The 17,889-nt window shown below is 37.7% G+C and overlaps 1 protein-coding gene across 4 annotated transcripts in view; it reads right to left on the bottom strand.

The window, feature by feature from the left end:
• Window positions 1-17,889, bottom strand: part of P4HA1 (prolyl 4-hydroxylase subunit alpha 1) — a 90,394-nt gene that overhangs the window by 26,288 nt on the left and 46,217 nt on the right. For 2 of the 4 annotated variants that reach the window (XM_019034557.4, XM_063709735.1), the window contains 3 exons: window positions 16,750-16,946; window positions 12,645-12,821; window positions 9,607-9,677 (listed from right to left, as the gene is read on the bottom strand). In XM_019034557.4, the coding sequence (XP_018890102.1) occupies window positions 9,607-9,677; window positions 12,645-12,821; window positions 16,750-16,946 (445 nt within the window). Of the gene's footprint in view, window positions 1-9,606; window positions 9,678-10,699; window positions 10,771-12,644; window positions 12,822-16,749; window positions 16,947-17,889 lie in introns of all 4 variants that reach the window. The other 2 variants (XM_019034556.4, XM_063709734.1) reach the window with 1 other exon arrangement.

Raw genomic sequence — 17,889 nt, 5'->3', positions numbered from 1 at the left:
TCTCAAATCTGTAATCCCAGCACTTTGGGAAGCCAAGGCAGGAAAACTGCTTGAGTTCAAGACCAGTCTCAGCAACCTAGCAAGACCCTGTCTCCACAAAAAAAGTTTAAAAATTAGCCAGGCATGGTAGCGTGTGCCTGTGTAGTCCTAGCTACTCATAAGGCTGAAGCGGAAGGATTACTTAAGCCCAGGAGTTCAAGGATGCAGGGAGCTACAATCACACCACTGCACTCCAGCCTGGGCCCCAGAATGAGAACCTATCTCTAAAAAAAAAAAAATTTGTGGTAAAATACATGTAACATAAAATTAGCCATTTAGACTATTTTTAAAATTATGGTAAAATATATAAAACAGCAATTTTACCATTTTAATTATTTTAAGTGTACAATTCACTGGTGTTAAGTACATTTACAATACCTTACAACCATCAGCACTATCCATTTCCAGAACTTTTTCATCAAAACCAAACAGAAAACTGTACCCACTGAATAACAACTCCCATCTCTCCCTCCCCACAACCCCTGGTAATCCTCTATTCTACGTTCTGTCTGTATGGATTTGCCTATTCTAGGTATCTCCTGTAAGAAGAATCATATAATATTTGTCAATTCTAGCTTATTTTACTTAACATGTGTGTGTGGTTTGTTTTTTTTTTTTTTTTTTTTTTTTGGAGACAGGGTCTCAACTCCAGTTGCCCAGGCTGGAGTGCAGTGATGCAATCTTGGCTAACTGCAGCCTCAACCTTCCGGGCTCAGGTGACTCTTCCACCTCAGCCTCCCAAGTAGCTGGGACTACAGGCGTGCACCACCATAGTTTTTTGTATTTTTAGTAGAGACGGGGTTTCATCATGGTGACCAGGCTGGTTTCAAACTCCTGGACTCAGGCAATCTGCCTGCCTCAGCCTCCCAAAGTGCTGAGATTACAGGTGTGAGCCACCACACCCAGCCAACATAATGTTTTCAAGGTTCATCCATGTTATAAGCAGGGTATCAGAAATTCATTTCCTTTTTTAAGGCTGAATAATATTCTATTATCTATATATACCACATGTTTATCCATTCATTTGTTGATGGACATTTGGGTTGCTTCTAACCTTGGGCTATAGTGAATAAATGCTGTTATGAACATTGGTGTGCAAGTATATGACTCCTTGCTTTAAATTATTTTGGGTATGTACCTAGAAGTAGAATTGCTAGATCACATGGTAACCCTAAACTTTTTGAGGAGCTGGCAGACTATATTCCACAGCAGTGACACCACTTTATATTCCCATCCCTCACTGCCTTTTAAACTACTGCTTTTAGAAAAAAAAAAAAAATCTAATAACCTCCCAGCACTTTGGGAAGCCAAGGTGGGAGGATCGTTTGGGGATAGGAGTTCAAGACCAGTCTGGGAAACATAGCAAGACCCCGTCTTTACAAAAAAATTAAAATAAATTAATGAGCAAGGTGTGGTGGCACATGTTTATAGTTTCAGCTACTTAGAGGCTGAGGCAGGAGGATTGCTTGAGCCCAGGAGTTTGAGGTTGCTATGCCCACACCACTACACTCCAGCCTTGGCAACAGAATGAGACCTCATCTCTTAAAAAAACAACAGAACACCACCACAAACTTTTAATTCCAGGAATGGCCATGAAAGTCTACCAATTAAGTACTGGTTAAATAAGAGGTTATTTCTAATTTTTCTCTATTATAAACAATATTGTAACAAAATGCTATATCTTTGCACACTTGTGGGAGTATCTCTGTACGATAAATTCCTAGATGTGGAATTGCTAAATGACTTTTACATTTTGATAAATGTCAAATTTCCCTCCAAAACAGTTGCAATGATTTACACCTACCCATTTCATAAAACCCTTGCCAGTTTCAATCCTTTTATTCTTTGTCAATCTTAGCAAGGCAAAAATATTTTAATGGTTTAAATTTTTTAAGTTTTTATTTGCATTTCTTGTTATATCATAACATATCTCGGCGAGGCGCAGTGAATCACGCCTGTAATCCCAGCACTTTGGGAGGTTGAGGCGGGTGGATCTCTTGAGGTCAGGAGTTCGAGACCAGCCTGACCAACGTGGTGAAACCCCACCTCCACTAAAAATACAAAATTAGCCAGGTGTGATGGTGCACACCTGTAACTTCAGCTACTTGGGAGGCTGAGGCAGAAGAATCTCTTGAACCAGGAGGCAGAGGTTGCAGTGAGCCGAGATCACGCCATTGCACTCGAGTCTGGGCAACAAGAGCAAAACTCTGTCTCAAAAAAAAAAAAAAAAAAAAAAATCTTGATGAAGGGTTTGAGGCTTAGCAGTTAAAACCAATGTTGATTGTAGGTTTAAAAAAAAAAAAACTGTCAACCTGTCATCTTAATTGTAGTTCTGTTGTAGTCACTACAGAGGAAAATGAATTCTACTGATGCATGGGAAGTTATTTCATTTAATTTGACTTTCATGTAAAATCCCCTCCAAAATATAGTAACACTCCCTTTTTTTTTTGAGATGGAGTCTGGTTCTGTCACCCAGGCTAGAGTGCAGTGATGCTATCTCGACTCACTGCAACTTCTACCTCCCAGGCTCAAGCAATCCTCCCACCTCAGCCTCCGGAGTAACTGGAACTACAAGCATGCACCACCACGCCCGGCTAATTTTTGTATTTTTTTGTAGAGATGAGGTTTCACCATGTTGCCCAGGCTGGTCTCAAACTCCTGAGCTCAAGCAATCTACCTGCCTTGACCTCCCAAAGTGCTGGAATTACAGGTGTGAGCCATCACACCTGGCCCAAAATACATTAAGATTTTCCTTAGTTTAAGAACTATCTTCAAGTTACTCATCTGGATCCCATCCTTAACAATTACTGCTAATCTGTCTTCAGTGACATTATTATAGACATAATAGGTTATCTAAAAACTCAGCTCTGAATTTACATTGTAACATTACTAAAATTCAGTGGAGACCATTATACTGTAATGTATGTTAACTGTCCATTCTTCTAGGACCTGGAAGTCTTATTCCTGTGTTAGATTAAATCATAAGAAATCCAGAGGTTTTGCTTTCTAGTACCCAGTGCTTTAACTGAGTTGGGATTTTTTTTTAATGTTATAGCATTTAATAGGAAAAATCATTTGAAGATGATTTATCTTTTGTATAACTGTAATTGAAAATGTCAACTAATTATACAGTGTTTTTCCCCATAAAACACAATTTAGTACCAGGAGAAAAAAGAACTATTTCTTCAGATAACTTTATATGTGTCCTTTTTTTTCCATTAAAAATTAAATAGCCCAAAGTATCTTCCTTTTGGCCTTAATGACAGGACCTGAAGCCAAAGCTGTGCATTCAATTAGAGTAACATTTCTACGCTTTTTTCCTTTCTACTGAGTTTCCGCTGTTAAAAAAAACAAAACAAAAAAAAAAACTTCATGATTTTGTAAAATACCACTAGAATGCGCAGAGTAAGGGAACAACATTCTCACACTGCAAAACTACACTTCTAATATGTGAGTAAGGAAGGCTCCAAAGAAAAATGTCAGTAATGTAATTTGAACATGATCACTACCTTCTTCTAACCCGACACACACATAAGAATATTCTATGATTAGCTAATCGAAAACCACTACATATATATATATATATATTTTTTTTTTTACAAAGGCAAAAGATAAGTCACACCCCAAAGTGCCAGTTACAGAGGACAAAATTTCCAATAATTCTTCTCTAGGTGCTTGATGGTTAACAAAGGCTAATAATCTAGACTGGGAATTTATCCAGTCCCTTTACTTCATAGTGGGATAATTATGCAATAACACTATACATCCACTCATTTCAGTTATCTCAGTCTGAGTACCACAGTTCAACCCATTACAGAGCAGTGTTGTTAAAAGTTTATGCCATTAAAAAAAATAAAAAAGCTGAATCACTCAGAACTTTTTGTATTTGTTTATATATATTATACTTTAATACTAATTTGCTCCTTAGTAACAAGGGTAAACAAAATCTTAAGCCTAAATAACATATTTATGATATATTTAAGGCCAGACATGGTGGCTCATGTCTGTAATCCCAGCACTTTGGGAGGCCAAGATGAGACGATCACTTGAGCCCAGGAGTTCAAGACCAGCCTGGGCAACAAAGCAAAACCGTATCTCTACAAAAATACAAAACTTAGCTGGGCATGGTGGTGTGCACCCGTAGCCCCAGTTACTCAGGAGGCTGAGGTGGGAGGATTGCTTAAGCCTGGGAGGTGGAGGCTGTAGTGAGCCATGACTGTGCCACTGCACTCCAGCCTGGGCGACAGAGTGAGACCCTGTCTCCGAAAGAAAATAAAGTAAAATAAAATAGATAAATAAATACACACATATACATATATATCATGTTACATTCATGATATCATAAATACCGTATTGTAGGAAATCATCACTTCAGAGTAAAAAAATGAAAATCACTTTCCCACCAGAATCAAAAAAGCTTTTCTACCACTCTAAACAGATTATTGTTTATTTGCATAGGTCATTATTTATATTACTTTAACTAGACTTTATGAGTTCACTTAACTATCTTTTCAGAGCACAAAACTGAATGTTTACATTTCAAAAACTTCAAATTCCATTTCTCTGATCTACCCAAAATTATTAGCTTTTTCATTTACAAGCTGTAGTAAATTCTTAGGGTTTTTATTTGCTTTTTAATAGTGGAAAAGACAGAGATGACTTGCCAAAAGTTAACAGATGGTCAGTAACATACGTAAAGCCTTTTTTGGCTGGATACAATGGCTCGCGCCTGTAATACCAATACTCTGGGAGGATCACTTGAGCCCGGGAGTTTGAGACCAGCCTAGGCAATATAGTGAAACCCTGTCTCTACAAAATTAAAAATTAAAAATTATCCAAGCATGGTGGTGAGCACCTGTATTCCCAGCTACTCGGGAGACTGAGGTAGGAAGATCACTTCTGCCCAGGAGTTGGAGGGAGCAGTGAGCTATGATCATGCCACTGGACTTAGGCCTAGATGACAGAGCAAGACCCTGCCTCTTAAAAAAAAAAAAAGCCTTTTTTGTTTTATGGGCTTGTTTGTTTTATGGGTTTGTTTGTTTTTTGAGTCTCGCTCTGTTGCCCAGGCTGGAGTGCAGTGGCGCAATTTCAGCTCACTGCAAGCTCTACCTCCTGGGTTCCTGCCGTTCTCCTGCCTCAGCCTCCCCAGTAGTTGGGACCACAGGCACCCGCCACCATGCCTGGCTAATTTTTTTGTATTTTTAGTAGAGATGGGGTTTCACTGTGTTAGCCAGAACGGTCTCGATCTCCTGACCTCGGGATCCGCCCGCCTGGGCCTCCCAAAGTGCTAGGATTACAGGCGTGAGCCACCGTGCCCAGCCTGTTTTATGTTTTTTAAATAGTAAAGGAGTTCCAAAAATATTTTGCCAAAAAAATTCTATTTGCTGAAATGCTGGAACAAATTATTACTTCCACTGAAGGTGATGTCATCGCTTAGACAGTTCTCTAAATACAGATATTTGAAATTCCTTTCTAAATCATTCAAAATACAGATGTTCCCAGGCTACAAGGGATTAAATTAACTGACATCAGAACACAAATTTTCTTCCATTTGGCAATTGAGATGCCCCCCTTTTTTTTTTTTTGAGACAGAGTTTTTGCTCTGTCACCCAGGCTGGAGTGCAGTGGTGCAATCTCAGCTCACTGCAATCTCTGCTTCCCAGGCTCAAGTGATCTACCCACCTAAGCCTCCTGGGTAGCTGGGTAGCTGGGACTACAGACGTGCACCATCACTCTCAGCTAATTTTTTTCTTAATTTTTTGTAAATAGAGACAAGGTCTAGCTATACTATCCAGGGTGGTCTCAAGCTCCTGGGCTCAAACCATCCTCTCACCTCAGCCTCCCAAAGTGCTGATATTACAGGCACAAGCCACCATGCCCGGCCTTCTGATGCTAGTAGCTAAATACCTTCTGCTATCATTTATAATATGTAAGTATGGTTGTACCTTTCTCAAAAATCCAATAAAACTGCTTAAGAGCTACAAAGTTAGAATATTTAAAAAATAGGTTTGAAATGTTTAGCAATATTTAGTTTTTTTTTTAAGTATATAGATCACTTTCCTACAGTGATTTATTTTGATTTATTGGCAACAGTCCACTGACTGTGGGCTGGATATTTCTTCAAAAGGGCCGTTGCATACATAGAAAATTTCCAAAAAACAGTCTTCCAAAACATTGAATTCATGAATTTTTTTTTTTTTTTTGAGATGGATCTCTCTCTGTCGCCAGGCTGGAGTGCAGTGGCATGATCTCGGCTCACTGCAATCTCTACCTCCCGGGTTCAAGCCATTCTCCTGCCTCAGCCTCCCGAGTAGCTGGGATTACAGGCACGCCACCACACCCAGCTAATTTTTGTATTTTTAGTAGAGGTGGGGTTTTACCATGTTTGCGAGAATGGTCTTGATCTCCTGACCTTGTGATCCACCCACCTTAGCCTCCCAAAGTGCTGGGATTACAGGCGTGAGCCACCACTCCTGGCCGTAATTTTGTTTTATATGCTTCCTAGAAGCATGCAAATCTAGAGGATTTAGCTATTTACAAACTTTATGACAAAAAATGTGTAAAACCATGCAATAATCTGATAAAATCTGTTAACAGTTTAATTTTTATTTTTTTTAAAGAAGGGGTTTTTTGTAGATATGAATTAGGTTCTGTAATAGAATGGAAAATTAGCTTAATGTAAAAATCGGGTTAACTGCAATGTTCAGAAGCACTGTAAATCATATCTCAAAACATGTCTATGCAAATTAGTTTCTGCGAATCCTTACTATCTATTAGTGTTCCTTAAGGATAATTGCTCCTGTGATTAAAATGAAAATCATATTATGGCAAATTTAAATTTTCTTCATGTCTTCTAATGGGGTTCAGGACACTCAACCCCAAAATATGGCACTGTAGCATTTGAGCAGAAGCAGGTCTCTCTGACCTTCTCCCACTCTTTTCCCCTTAAGCAGGCTATAAAAGAATTCTCTGGGCCGGGCGCGGGCTCACACTTGTAATCCCAGCACTTTGGGAGGCCGAGGCAGGCGGGTCACGAGGTCAGGAGATCGAGACCATCCTTGCTAACACGGTGAAACCCATCTCTACTAAAAATACAAAACATTAGCCGGGCAGCAGCGGACGCCTGTAGTCCCAGGTACTCAGGAGGCTGAGGCAGAAGAATGGCATGAACCCAGGAGGCGGAGCTTGCAGTGAGCCAAGATTGCACCACTGCACTCCAGCCTGGGGGTGACAGAGCGAGACTCCATCCCCACCCCAAAAAAAAAAAAAAAAAAAGAATTCTCTGACCTTCCTCTAAAGTAGTATAAGACTTTCAATCCAGAAGTATCCTCTCTCTACCTGGAAGAAAGGAACATCCTTATCCTGAGACACAGAGATACCAAGAAGTATGTGAACAAACAGGCTTTGCTAAGTTTCCCCCAGTTTATTACCATTAGATCATATCCCCTTTGTTCATCATACTTCTATATGACTATCCACTCATCAAACCTAGCATTAAAATACACAGGTTTCCCTGTTTCTTTGGGTTCTCATTTTTTTCTATTTCTTTTCTCTTTTTTTTTTTGAGACAGGATCTTACTCTGTCACCCTGGCTGGAGTGCAGTGGCATGCTCATGGCTCACTGTGGCTCTCTGTAGCCTCAGCCTCCCAAGTAACTGGGTCTACAGGTACATGCCACCACACCTGGCTAATTTTTTTTGTATTTTTTGTAGAGATGGGGTTTTACCATGTTGCTCAGGCTGCGGTCTTCATTTCTAAAGGCTTCTTGTCAAGTAAATTTTGTATTAAATAAATTTGTATGCTTTTCTTTTGTTAATCTGTCTTTTGGTATAGGAGTCTCAGCTATGAAGCTAGTGATAGGCAAGAAAAAAAATTTTTCTCTCTTACTGGGGCAAAAGGGCAGGTGGTGTTATACAGCAGAGACAAGAAACCAAGACGTGTATAGTAACGTTTAAGGTTAATATATAAAAGGCATATGGTTCTGCCCAAAAAAGAAAAAGGAAATGCTGAATCTGCATTCGGTCCAGCCTAATCTTTTTGTCTTTTTGAAGACAGCAGTAATCTTCAAAATTTCTCTGAGTACCTCCTAAAATGCCTGTTAAAATCTATGTTTGCCTTTGCATAATTTTTTTAGTTGACAACTAAATTTTTTCATAATTTAGTTTCGAATGATTGAATTGTCATATTGAAAATGTTGGTAATTTCTAAAAAATGATTACTTTAAACGTATCCACTGGAATCTAAATACCATAATGATGATATCCACCATCATCCACTTAAAATATGTGAACAAAATAGTTTTTAATACTTGGACATTTTACATCTTTTTTTTTTTTCTTGATGTTATATTTTCATTCCATTCTTATCCTAGAACAGTAATTCTCAACAGGGGTGGAGTCACTAGAGGTGGTGGTGGGGATTTTACCTATCAGGGGACATTTGACAATGTCTGGAGACATTTTTGATTGTCACAACTTAAGGAAGGGTGCTACTGGCATCCAGTGAACCACAGATGCTATTAAACATCCTACAAAGCTGAAGATAGCCCCCAACAACAAGAATTATCTGACTCAAAATGTCAGTAGTGCTATTGACAAGGTTAAGAAACCTTGTCCTACAGTGACACATTTTTATGCCTGAAAATCTTTTATTTATCACATTATACTTATCTATATTAAAAATATTTATACAATTAACAAAAATATGAATTTCCTAAAACAAAAAGCCTGTGTTAAAGACCTATAAAAAGGCTGTGTTAAAGATAGTATCTTCTGGATTGTTACTATAATTATTATTCACATTTGTTAATCTAAATAACATGACTAAACAATCATTATCAAGTATAAACAAGTGAAAATGTATTAAGATGTTCCTAATGAGATGGATGGGGCTTATGTTTGTTATATTTCATTAGTTATTGTGTCTGTGGATAAATATTCTACTTGTTAGAATAAAAATTCAGCACAAAGGTATTTCTATTTTCATGAGAGCCGAGAAACCTTCACAAGTAGATGGAAAAGAAGTTCTATTGTAATACTGTCACCCAATTCTGTGAGCTCTTTCTAAGTTACACAGTGAGCTCTTTTTAAAAAATTATTTTAGTGATCAATCAACTAATAACCTAATAAGATTATCTTTAAACACTGTTAAAAGCAAGGAACTTGCAAAGGCTTTGTTATAAAGGCACTTACTTACGCAATACCTGCAGCTACTGGGTGACCCTGAGATTTTTAAACCCCTGCTTTACTGCAGAGTCCAAAAGAGGCCTTGTTTAATGAAGGGAATTTGGGAACTTCTCTTAGTTCAATATGAGAACACATTTCACTTATCAAAGTTGGGGGAGCCTCAACAGACATTATGTAAGTTAATGTTACTTTGGAAAACCCCTATTAACTGCCCCATAACTATGTTTATTAGTCCATCATGAAAACTCCAGCACAGATATTATCAAACATCTATGCCTAACCACCTAGGTCTTAGAAACTATATCATGAGTTTTCAGAAAATTAGATTCCCAAGAAAGAAATGGTCCAAATATGACTAAAGTTCTCTCCATTACTCCCTTACCTCTTAGATACTCTGTACTGTGCTGTGGTCAATTTTCCAGTCTCAGGGTCATGTACTGTAGCTCGGCTCAGCTACAAAAAAAGAGAAAGGACAAGGACTTACTCCAGTAGCAGGCAATTTTGGGCTTTTTGTTTGTTTTGTTTTGCCAAGCCACAGGTGATTGGAAGGGTTCAGATTGGTCTGGATGGTGGGTAATGGTCTCGAATCCACAAAAACATTTAGAAAAGTGGCAGTAAGAACAGCCACTTCCAAATCAAGAGAAAATGAGTTGACAGATTTTTGTTGTAGATTTATTGTCCTTTCACTTTTTTTAAACAAAAAATCATTTGAAGCTGTATGTAAATGATTTATAGCACTGGGTTTCACAGAAACTTTCTCAGATCTAGAAGTTATTTAAATATTTTGAAAAAAAATAGTAGACTCCTTAAATTCATTTTTCAAACCTCTCACTGAGATAAAACTGTTTTTAAATCTCTCTGGCAAAGTAAAAGGCAACTAAGTTTACAACTAATTTTTGGAAGACAGAGCTCAGAAGCGTAACTCTGTTCTTCCTACTGCCAACTTTTGAGTCAGCGAATTTTTTTAAATAAAAAACTCAAACAGGAGGAATACAGATTACTACATAATGACAATGGTATTTTACAAGATGTATGAACAAATGCCAACGTAATCACCATGAAGGAGGATATGAATCACCGCAGCATTATGAATATGAGAAAACTGCATAGGTGAAGACTACTACTCCCAGATTCAGGAGGCTGCTGCTTTATTTCCCCCTTTGGCAACAAAAGGGAAAAAGAAAACAAGTATCAGGCCACTTCCTGGATATTTGACACCTGATCTGAAGAAAGATAAAAAGCATATTAATTCCCTAAAAATAACATACCAATTAAAGATTAAAAACAGAACTTCTAGTGAAGGAGAAAGACCTGTGAAACACAAAGCAGTTTATCCATGCGTTATCCTGTTTATATACAGGGTGGTGACTTGAGCTGGTGACTGAAAATGACCTATTTTCCTTAAATGAATAATTCCTGTAAGATGTATAAAACACTCATTAGAGGGCAAAATATGCAGCATACACATCTCTTACCTTTTGCTAATTCTGTAATGTACCGTCTCCAAGTCTCCTGTTATTGGGTTTGAAATGGTGGCTCGCCTCAGCTGTGAAGCCAACCATCAAAATAGTTGCATTACAAGACAAAAAACTGAATCACATTTACCCAACCAGTCAGAATTCCAGGGTTTTTACAAAGGAGGCTAAAAAGAGAAAATAACTCCATACACTTCCAGTCACCTTGTGCTGAGCCTTCAAAGCTAGTTAGTTTTTTAGGTTTTTGGGTTTTTTTTTTTTCTTCAATTTTTTGTTTGTTTTGCATAGATGGAGGACATACAAACAAAAGAGACTGGAAATTAAATTTCTTTCAATGGTGAAAGGACATGACAGTAAGAAAAAGAGACATACCTAAAATTTGAAGTCTAATTTACAGTTAAAAGAATAGCCATCTGGGGGTGGGGAGAGAAGGGGAAAAAAAGAAGAATGCCTATTTGCAATTAATGATCCATTCCAAAACCTTTGACTTTAATTTTTTTTAGTGATGGAACTGTTTGCACAGGTTAATGTTTAAAATTCATTTTAAGGTCAATCTTTTGTCCCTTCAAGATATCCACTCATTAACATATACAGTGAAATAATCTTGGACTGAGAACAAAGGCAGAGGAAAAGAGCTCATAAATGTTAAAAACAGCAAGAAAGAGGTGACCGCCTAGATAATAATTTCAATTTTTTTTAATGGAACGATGATTCTGAGGTTGTGAGAGCATGAAATTTTATTGCCATTAAATTTATTGATCAAAAACAATCCAAATTGAGGAATCTCCAGAATATAACTTGATCTCCAAGTTGAAATGAATTAATTACCTTGGATGGCACCAATAATACATATTAATGTTAGACCAGTCTTTTGCATTTATAATGTAATCTTTGGCCAAAAAAAAAAAAACCCCACCAATTTGGAGAAGCAGAAAAACGCTAAAAGAAATTCTAACTTCATTCTGTAGTATAGATATCCAGATAATTCAAACCTTTGATATAATAAGGGTCAACAAACTATGGCCACAGACCAAATTCAGCCTGCTACGTGTCACTGGAAATAAAATTTTACTGTAATATAGCCACACTCTTTCATTTACATATTTTCTTTGGCTGCTTTTGCACTATAATGGCAGAATTAAATAGTCATGACAGAGATCATATGGCCTCCAAAGCCTAAAAAATATCTAATATTGACCTTTATGGAAAAAATCTGCCAACTCCTGTGTAAGACAGCAAAGCATGCCTAGAATTTATTCAACAATCTCTTTATGAAAGTGATGGCAGCTTGTATTTTACTATCAAGAAGACCAAATATGTTTTAAGAACAAGCTGATGGGGGAAAAGGCAAGAGCATAAAGGGTAGTCTTTTCCACATTCTCACTAAAGAGTTTTTATGCTCAACACTAAGTTTATAGATTGGGTTTACGTTACATTCTTTTTAAGAGAAATTCTGTGGGTTAAAGTCAGAAAACTATCACCATTTCAAATTAACATAATACTTGTGCCCAATTATATCTTTTTATAATAGTAACAATGTGCCTAAAAGGGAATAAAAATACTTCCACGGTATTCTTTCAGTAAAAATACAGAAGTGAAAAAGCTGGGCTTTGAGTAGCCTCTGAGATTAAAAGACTCCAAAATACAGAGAAAAGTTTATCAGGAAGACAGTGAAACACCAATTTGTTAATGGTGAATAAAAATCTCACAATAATTTTCATAATTCAGTGCTTAAAACCCAGTTGAAGGGTACATTACTTGTGTTGATAACAAATGGAAAAACTGGCATAAACACAGCATCATTAGTAACTCCATTATGCTGAGGCAAAATATCTTTAAAAAATCTGTGGCATTATTCGTATATCAATTATCCTATTTTTTTTACAAAGAAAAATTGATACAAAGGTACAGTAAATTGAGGAGAAAGAAAGAAAACATTATTTACCCTTGGTTTTGCTAGGTCTTTGACGATTTCAATTTCTGCATCAGAAATAATATCATGGAAGCGAATAATACGAGGCTTATCCCATTCATCCTCCTGTTTAGCTGGAGCCAGAATAAATTTAGGATTACGGTTTCCATCATGGTAGCGGCAAAAGAGTTTTTTCTGTCTCCGAGGGGTCTAAACATAAAGTTAAGAATATGATGAATATATTACAGTAATAATACTTTTAATATCTATTCCTATGCAGATAAGAGACAATAATCATGCTTGCATATACAGAGTATCTCTGGAAAAACATACAAAAGAAGCAGTACTCTGCAAATATTTTGCCTCAAACAGGATGTTCAGAATTTTAAATACAGTATTAATGATTATTTTCTGGGTGAGAGAGGTGAGGTCTTAAATAAGGAAAAAGGTAGTGTATCTCTTTTAACCCTTCACTCATCAAAATAAAGTTCAAATGTTTAAATATGAAAAAAAAAGCCATGTTTATGAAAATATTAAATGAATGCCCGGCATTGCTCTAAATGGCACAAAGTAACTGGAAAGCACCCAGAGACAAAAAGTTTCTAGAAGAAAAAAAAAACTAGGTTTTCCTAAATACCTCACAGTTAAATGCTTGTGGCAAAAAAAAAAAAAAAAAAAAGGAATTTTTTAAGGGCAAAATAAGTTATTAAAGATCCCAGATGCTTTTATTAGGTAGTATAAAAATAGAGCAGTCAACAAAACAAATTCCCTTCAATCATCTATGTATTATATTAATAAGTTATTTTGTTGCCTACTTCTCTTAATTAAACAAGTATGTCAGGCCTGGCATGGTGGCTCATGCCTATAACCCCAGCACTTTGGGATGCTGAGGTAGGAGGATCACTTGAGCCCAAGGAGACCAAGATCAGCCTAGGTCACACAGCGAAATCTCATCTCTACAAAAAATTTTAAAAATTAGCCGGACATAAGGGCACTTGCCTGTAGTCCCACATACTTGAGGGGCTGAAATGGGAGGATTGCTTAAGCCCAGGAGGTAGAGGTTGCAGTGAGCCATGATCATGCCACTACACTCCAGCCTGGGTGACAGAGCAAGAAGCTGTCTCAAAAAAACAAAACAAAAACAAGTATGTCACATAAGCAGGAATATGAGTAGTCTGTTTCAATTATTATACTAATAGTATACTAAAACAAATAATGATTCATGTTTATTCTCCATGCACTTTACCTAGAGTCAAATCCAAGGCTTTAATTTTTAGTAAGTCTTTTATATAATGATGAGATGAATGTAGCTATTCTGAGAAAAAGAATTTTTTGTTTTTGTTTTTGTTTAGACAAAGTCTTGCTCTGTTACCCAGGCTGCACTGCAATGCCTTGATCTCGGCTCACTGCAGCCTCCGCCTCCTGGGTTCAAGCAATTCTCCTGCCTCAGCCTCCCAAGTAGCTGAGATTACAGGCCCCTGCCACCATGCTCGGCTAACTTTTTGTATTTTTAGTAGAGATGGGGTTTCACCATGTTGGCCAGGCTGGTCTTGAACTCCTGACCTCAGGTGATCCACCCACCTTGGCCTCCCAAAGTGCTGAGATTACAGGCATGAGCCATCGTGCCTGGCAAGAATGTTCTTTTGATCTTAGGCAAAGTTGAGTATGTGTTACATTAACAAACCGGGAAATTAGCAGACTCTTGTTTTATATCTACAGTTTTATTTTGTTCCTTAAGAGTTATTAAGAGCAATAAAAATTTCTGCTTACTGCGGAAATTTGAACACTAGATATTTGATATTACAAAACTTGTGAATTTTTAGGTGATAATGGTATTGTAGTTATTTTGAATTTGTATCTTTAAAAGATACATACTAAAATATTTAGTAAGGAAACAGAAAAGAAAATGTTTAATGAGGGAACAGGTGCAGTGGCTCACGCCTGTAATCCCAGCACTTTGGGAGGCCGAGGCAGGCGGATCACGAGGTCAGGAGATCAAGACCATCCTGGCTAACAAGGTGAAACCCCATCTCTACTAAAAATATAAAAAATTAGCTGGGCATGGTGGCAGGCGCCCGTAGTCCCAGCTACTCAGGAGGCTGAGGCAGGAGAATGGCGTGAACCTGGGAGCCGAGATGGCGCCACTGCACTCTAGCCTGAGCAACAGAGCGAGACTACGTCTCAGAAAAAAAAAAAAAAAAAAAAAAAAAAAGAAGAAAATATTTAATGAGTCTAACAGTGTCACCATCTTTGTATTTACTCATTAGCTCAAGCATGTCCTCCTAGGACTCCATGAACCTATCTATCCAAAGTGTCACCATACGTATTGTATACTTTGCTGTTAGTGGTTAAGCTGTCAACAGTCATCAATATCAAAATGCAAAGCCCAGCTTGAGTTTACCAGTAGTAAAGAAAAGGTTAAACACTTTTCAAATGTTTACACTTAAAAGTACTTACTCCAAAAATTCACTAACTCCTTCTATGCAAGCCTGCGTTCAACTGAAAACTAATACCACATGAAATTCCTTTTCAAAAGGTTCCATAATCAATTAATATTGAGAAAGAATGTATATCATATCACAATGCACATTATCATAAAAAGGTTCTGAGAAGTTTTGAGGCTAAACAAAAACCTATGTTCAACTTTGTTTAACAAATGTTCCCCAGACTTTGTTCTTTTTGCTTTTGGCCTAATATCTATTAACATCTATAGAACTGGAATTCTGAGTTATAAATACATATACAATAAACAAAGTAATATTTATAGATATATTTTAAAGAAATATTAAAGACAAAATCTGTTAAAAACTTTCTGCATTTTCAGTATTAAATAGACTAAAGCATTTCACTAAGCAATCTTGTGAAGATTAACTAGGAGCAAAACTACAAGGGATTATTGTATAGATGAATCTGTTGTATCTCATAAGATGCACAGAGTAGTGTTATTATCTCTAATTAAGGCTGCTGAACAGATGGGTGTGGTGGCTCACGCCTGTAATCCCAGCACTTTAGGAGGCCGAGGCGGGAGGATCACCTGAGGTCAGGAGTTTGAGACCAGCCTGGCCAACATAACGAAACCCCATCTTTACTAAAAATACAAAAAAGTTAGCCGGGCATGGTGGTGAATGCCTGTAGTCCCAGCTACTTGGGAGGCTGAAGCACGAGAATTGCTTGAACCCAGGAGGCGGAGGTTGCAGTGAGCCGAGACTGCGCTACCGCATTCCAGCCTGGGTGATAGGGTGGGTTTCTGTCTCAAAAAAAAAAAAAATACTGCTGAAATCTCTCTTGCATTAAATATAAAAAAAACTATCACTTCCTTTAAACTTATTTGATCCTTCACCCTGGAAGGATCAAATGAAAAAGGTAATATTGCCCCAAACATATGTAATAGTATATGATTCACAAGCTTTATTTTAAAGCTATTTTATTAATAATTGGAACATATTAAATGTGGCACCCACAGAGAGATAATGGTATACTGTAATTTTTTTTTTTAAAGTTTTTTAGGCCAGGCACAGCGGCTCACGCCTGTAATCCCACCACTTTGGGAGACCAAGGCAGGTGGATCACAAGGTCAGGAGTTTGAGACCAGCCTGGCCAACATGGTGAAACCCCATCTCTACTAAAAATACAAAAATTAGCCGGGTATGGTGGCGGGCACCTGTAATCCCAGCTACTAGGAGGCTGAGGCAGGTGAATTGCTTGAACCCAAGAGGCGGAATTTGCAGTGAGCCGAGATCATGCCACTGCACTCTAGCCTGGGTGGCAGGGTGAGACTCCACCTCAAAAAAAAAAAAAAATTTTTAAGAGACAGGGTCTTATTCTGTAGCCCAGGCTGGAGTGCAGTGGTGTAATCATAACTCACTGTACCCCTGAACTCCTGGATTCAAGTGATCCTCCCACCTCAGACTCCTGAGTAGCTAAGACTACAAGTGTACACCAGCATGCCCAGCTAATTTTTAAATTTTTTTTGTAATGGGGTCTATGTTGCCTAAGCTGACATACTGTAATATTTTATGCAGTCATTCTGATTTTTATCACATAGGCTTAAATATAAAATAACTGATTCTCTCCAGAACTGTGTACAAACACATACACACACACATTCACATACACACAATTGGCTTTTCCACTTTACCATTTTGATACCCTCCCCACGGCACAGCATTTCGTACTTCTGTCTCTCTGGCAGGTAATCCACAGCAACCCCTTTTTTCTTTGGTGTAGTTTTCTGATCAGATTGGTCATCTGAAGCAGACTTATTGACATCTTTTTCTTTAGCCATTATATACTCAAAATATTTTAAGTTACCGTTAGCTCTCTGATGTTCAGGATCTATTAGAAGAGAAACAAAGCATGTCCATGGGTAAGTTCATGCTTGTTCAAGCATCAGAATACAGTAATATAAAAATAGGAGACATTATAATTTATCTTCCAAACCAGGTTGCTTTTGTGAGTGAAAGGAGGCAGTAATAAAAATTATTATACCAAAATAATAGGTATAAGTTACTACTGCCCCCAAGTAAATCAGGACATATAGTCACCTATATAAAAACAGTTCTGGGCCAGGCCTGGTGGCTCACACCTGTAATCCCAGCATTTTGGGAGACTGAGGTGGGTGGATCACCTGAGGTCAGGAGTTCGAGACCAGCCTGACCAACATAGTGAAACCTCGTCTCTACTAAAAATACAAAGTTAGCTGGGCGTGGTGGTGGGTGCTTGCAATCCCAGCTACTCAGGAAGCTGAGGCAGGAGAATCACTTGAACCCGGGAGGCGGGGGTTGGAGTGAGCCGAGATCATGCCATTGCACTCCAGCCTGGGCAAAAGGAGTGAAACTCTGTCTCAAAAAAGACAGTTCTGGAGACAGAAACAGCTATTTATTTAAAGGTGGCAACTGGTGCTTTTACTTTGAGAATTTACTAATCAGCTAAAGGAACTAAGTTCAATTTGATGTCAAATGAAGTTTAAAATCTTACTCATCCTACTTATTTTAAGAAATGAAAAAGATTTTTCCAAGACAGAAAAACAATCACATGAGGAAGACAGGGGATAAGCAATTCAAAAGCAACCTTTACCACAGATACATTATAAATGTAGCCTACTTCTAAGGGCTGAGTGAAGTTCAGTCCCAAATTTCTAAGTAAGAAGGAAAAGGGAAACTAAAGATATAATTTTCGAATAAGCTAGAATCCACTAACTGCCTCAGAATTGCTAGTCATAATTTTGAACTACCTTTTAGTAGAAGAAAAGATGACTACGCTACCCATCTGAGAGGAA

This window comes from Gorilla gorilla, chromosome 8 (assembly GCF_029281585.2).
Source record: "Gorilla gorilla gorilla isolate KB3781 chromosome 8, NHGRI_mGorGor1-v2.1_pri, whole genome shotgun sequence".
Lineage (NCBI taxonomy): Eukaryota > Metazoa > Chordata > Mammalia > Primates > Hominidae > Gorilla > Gorilla gorilla.
Note: the sequence above shows the minus strand (reverse complement) of the source record. Positions and strands in the feature narration are given on the sequence as shown.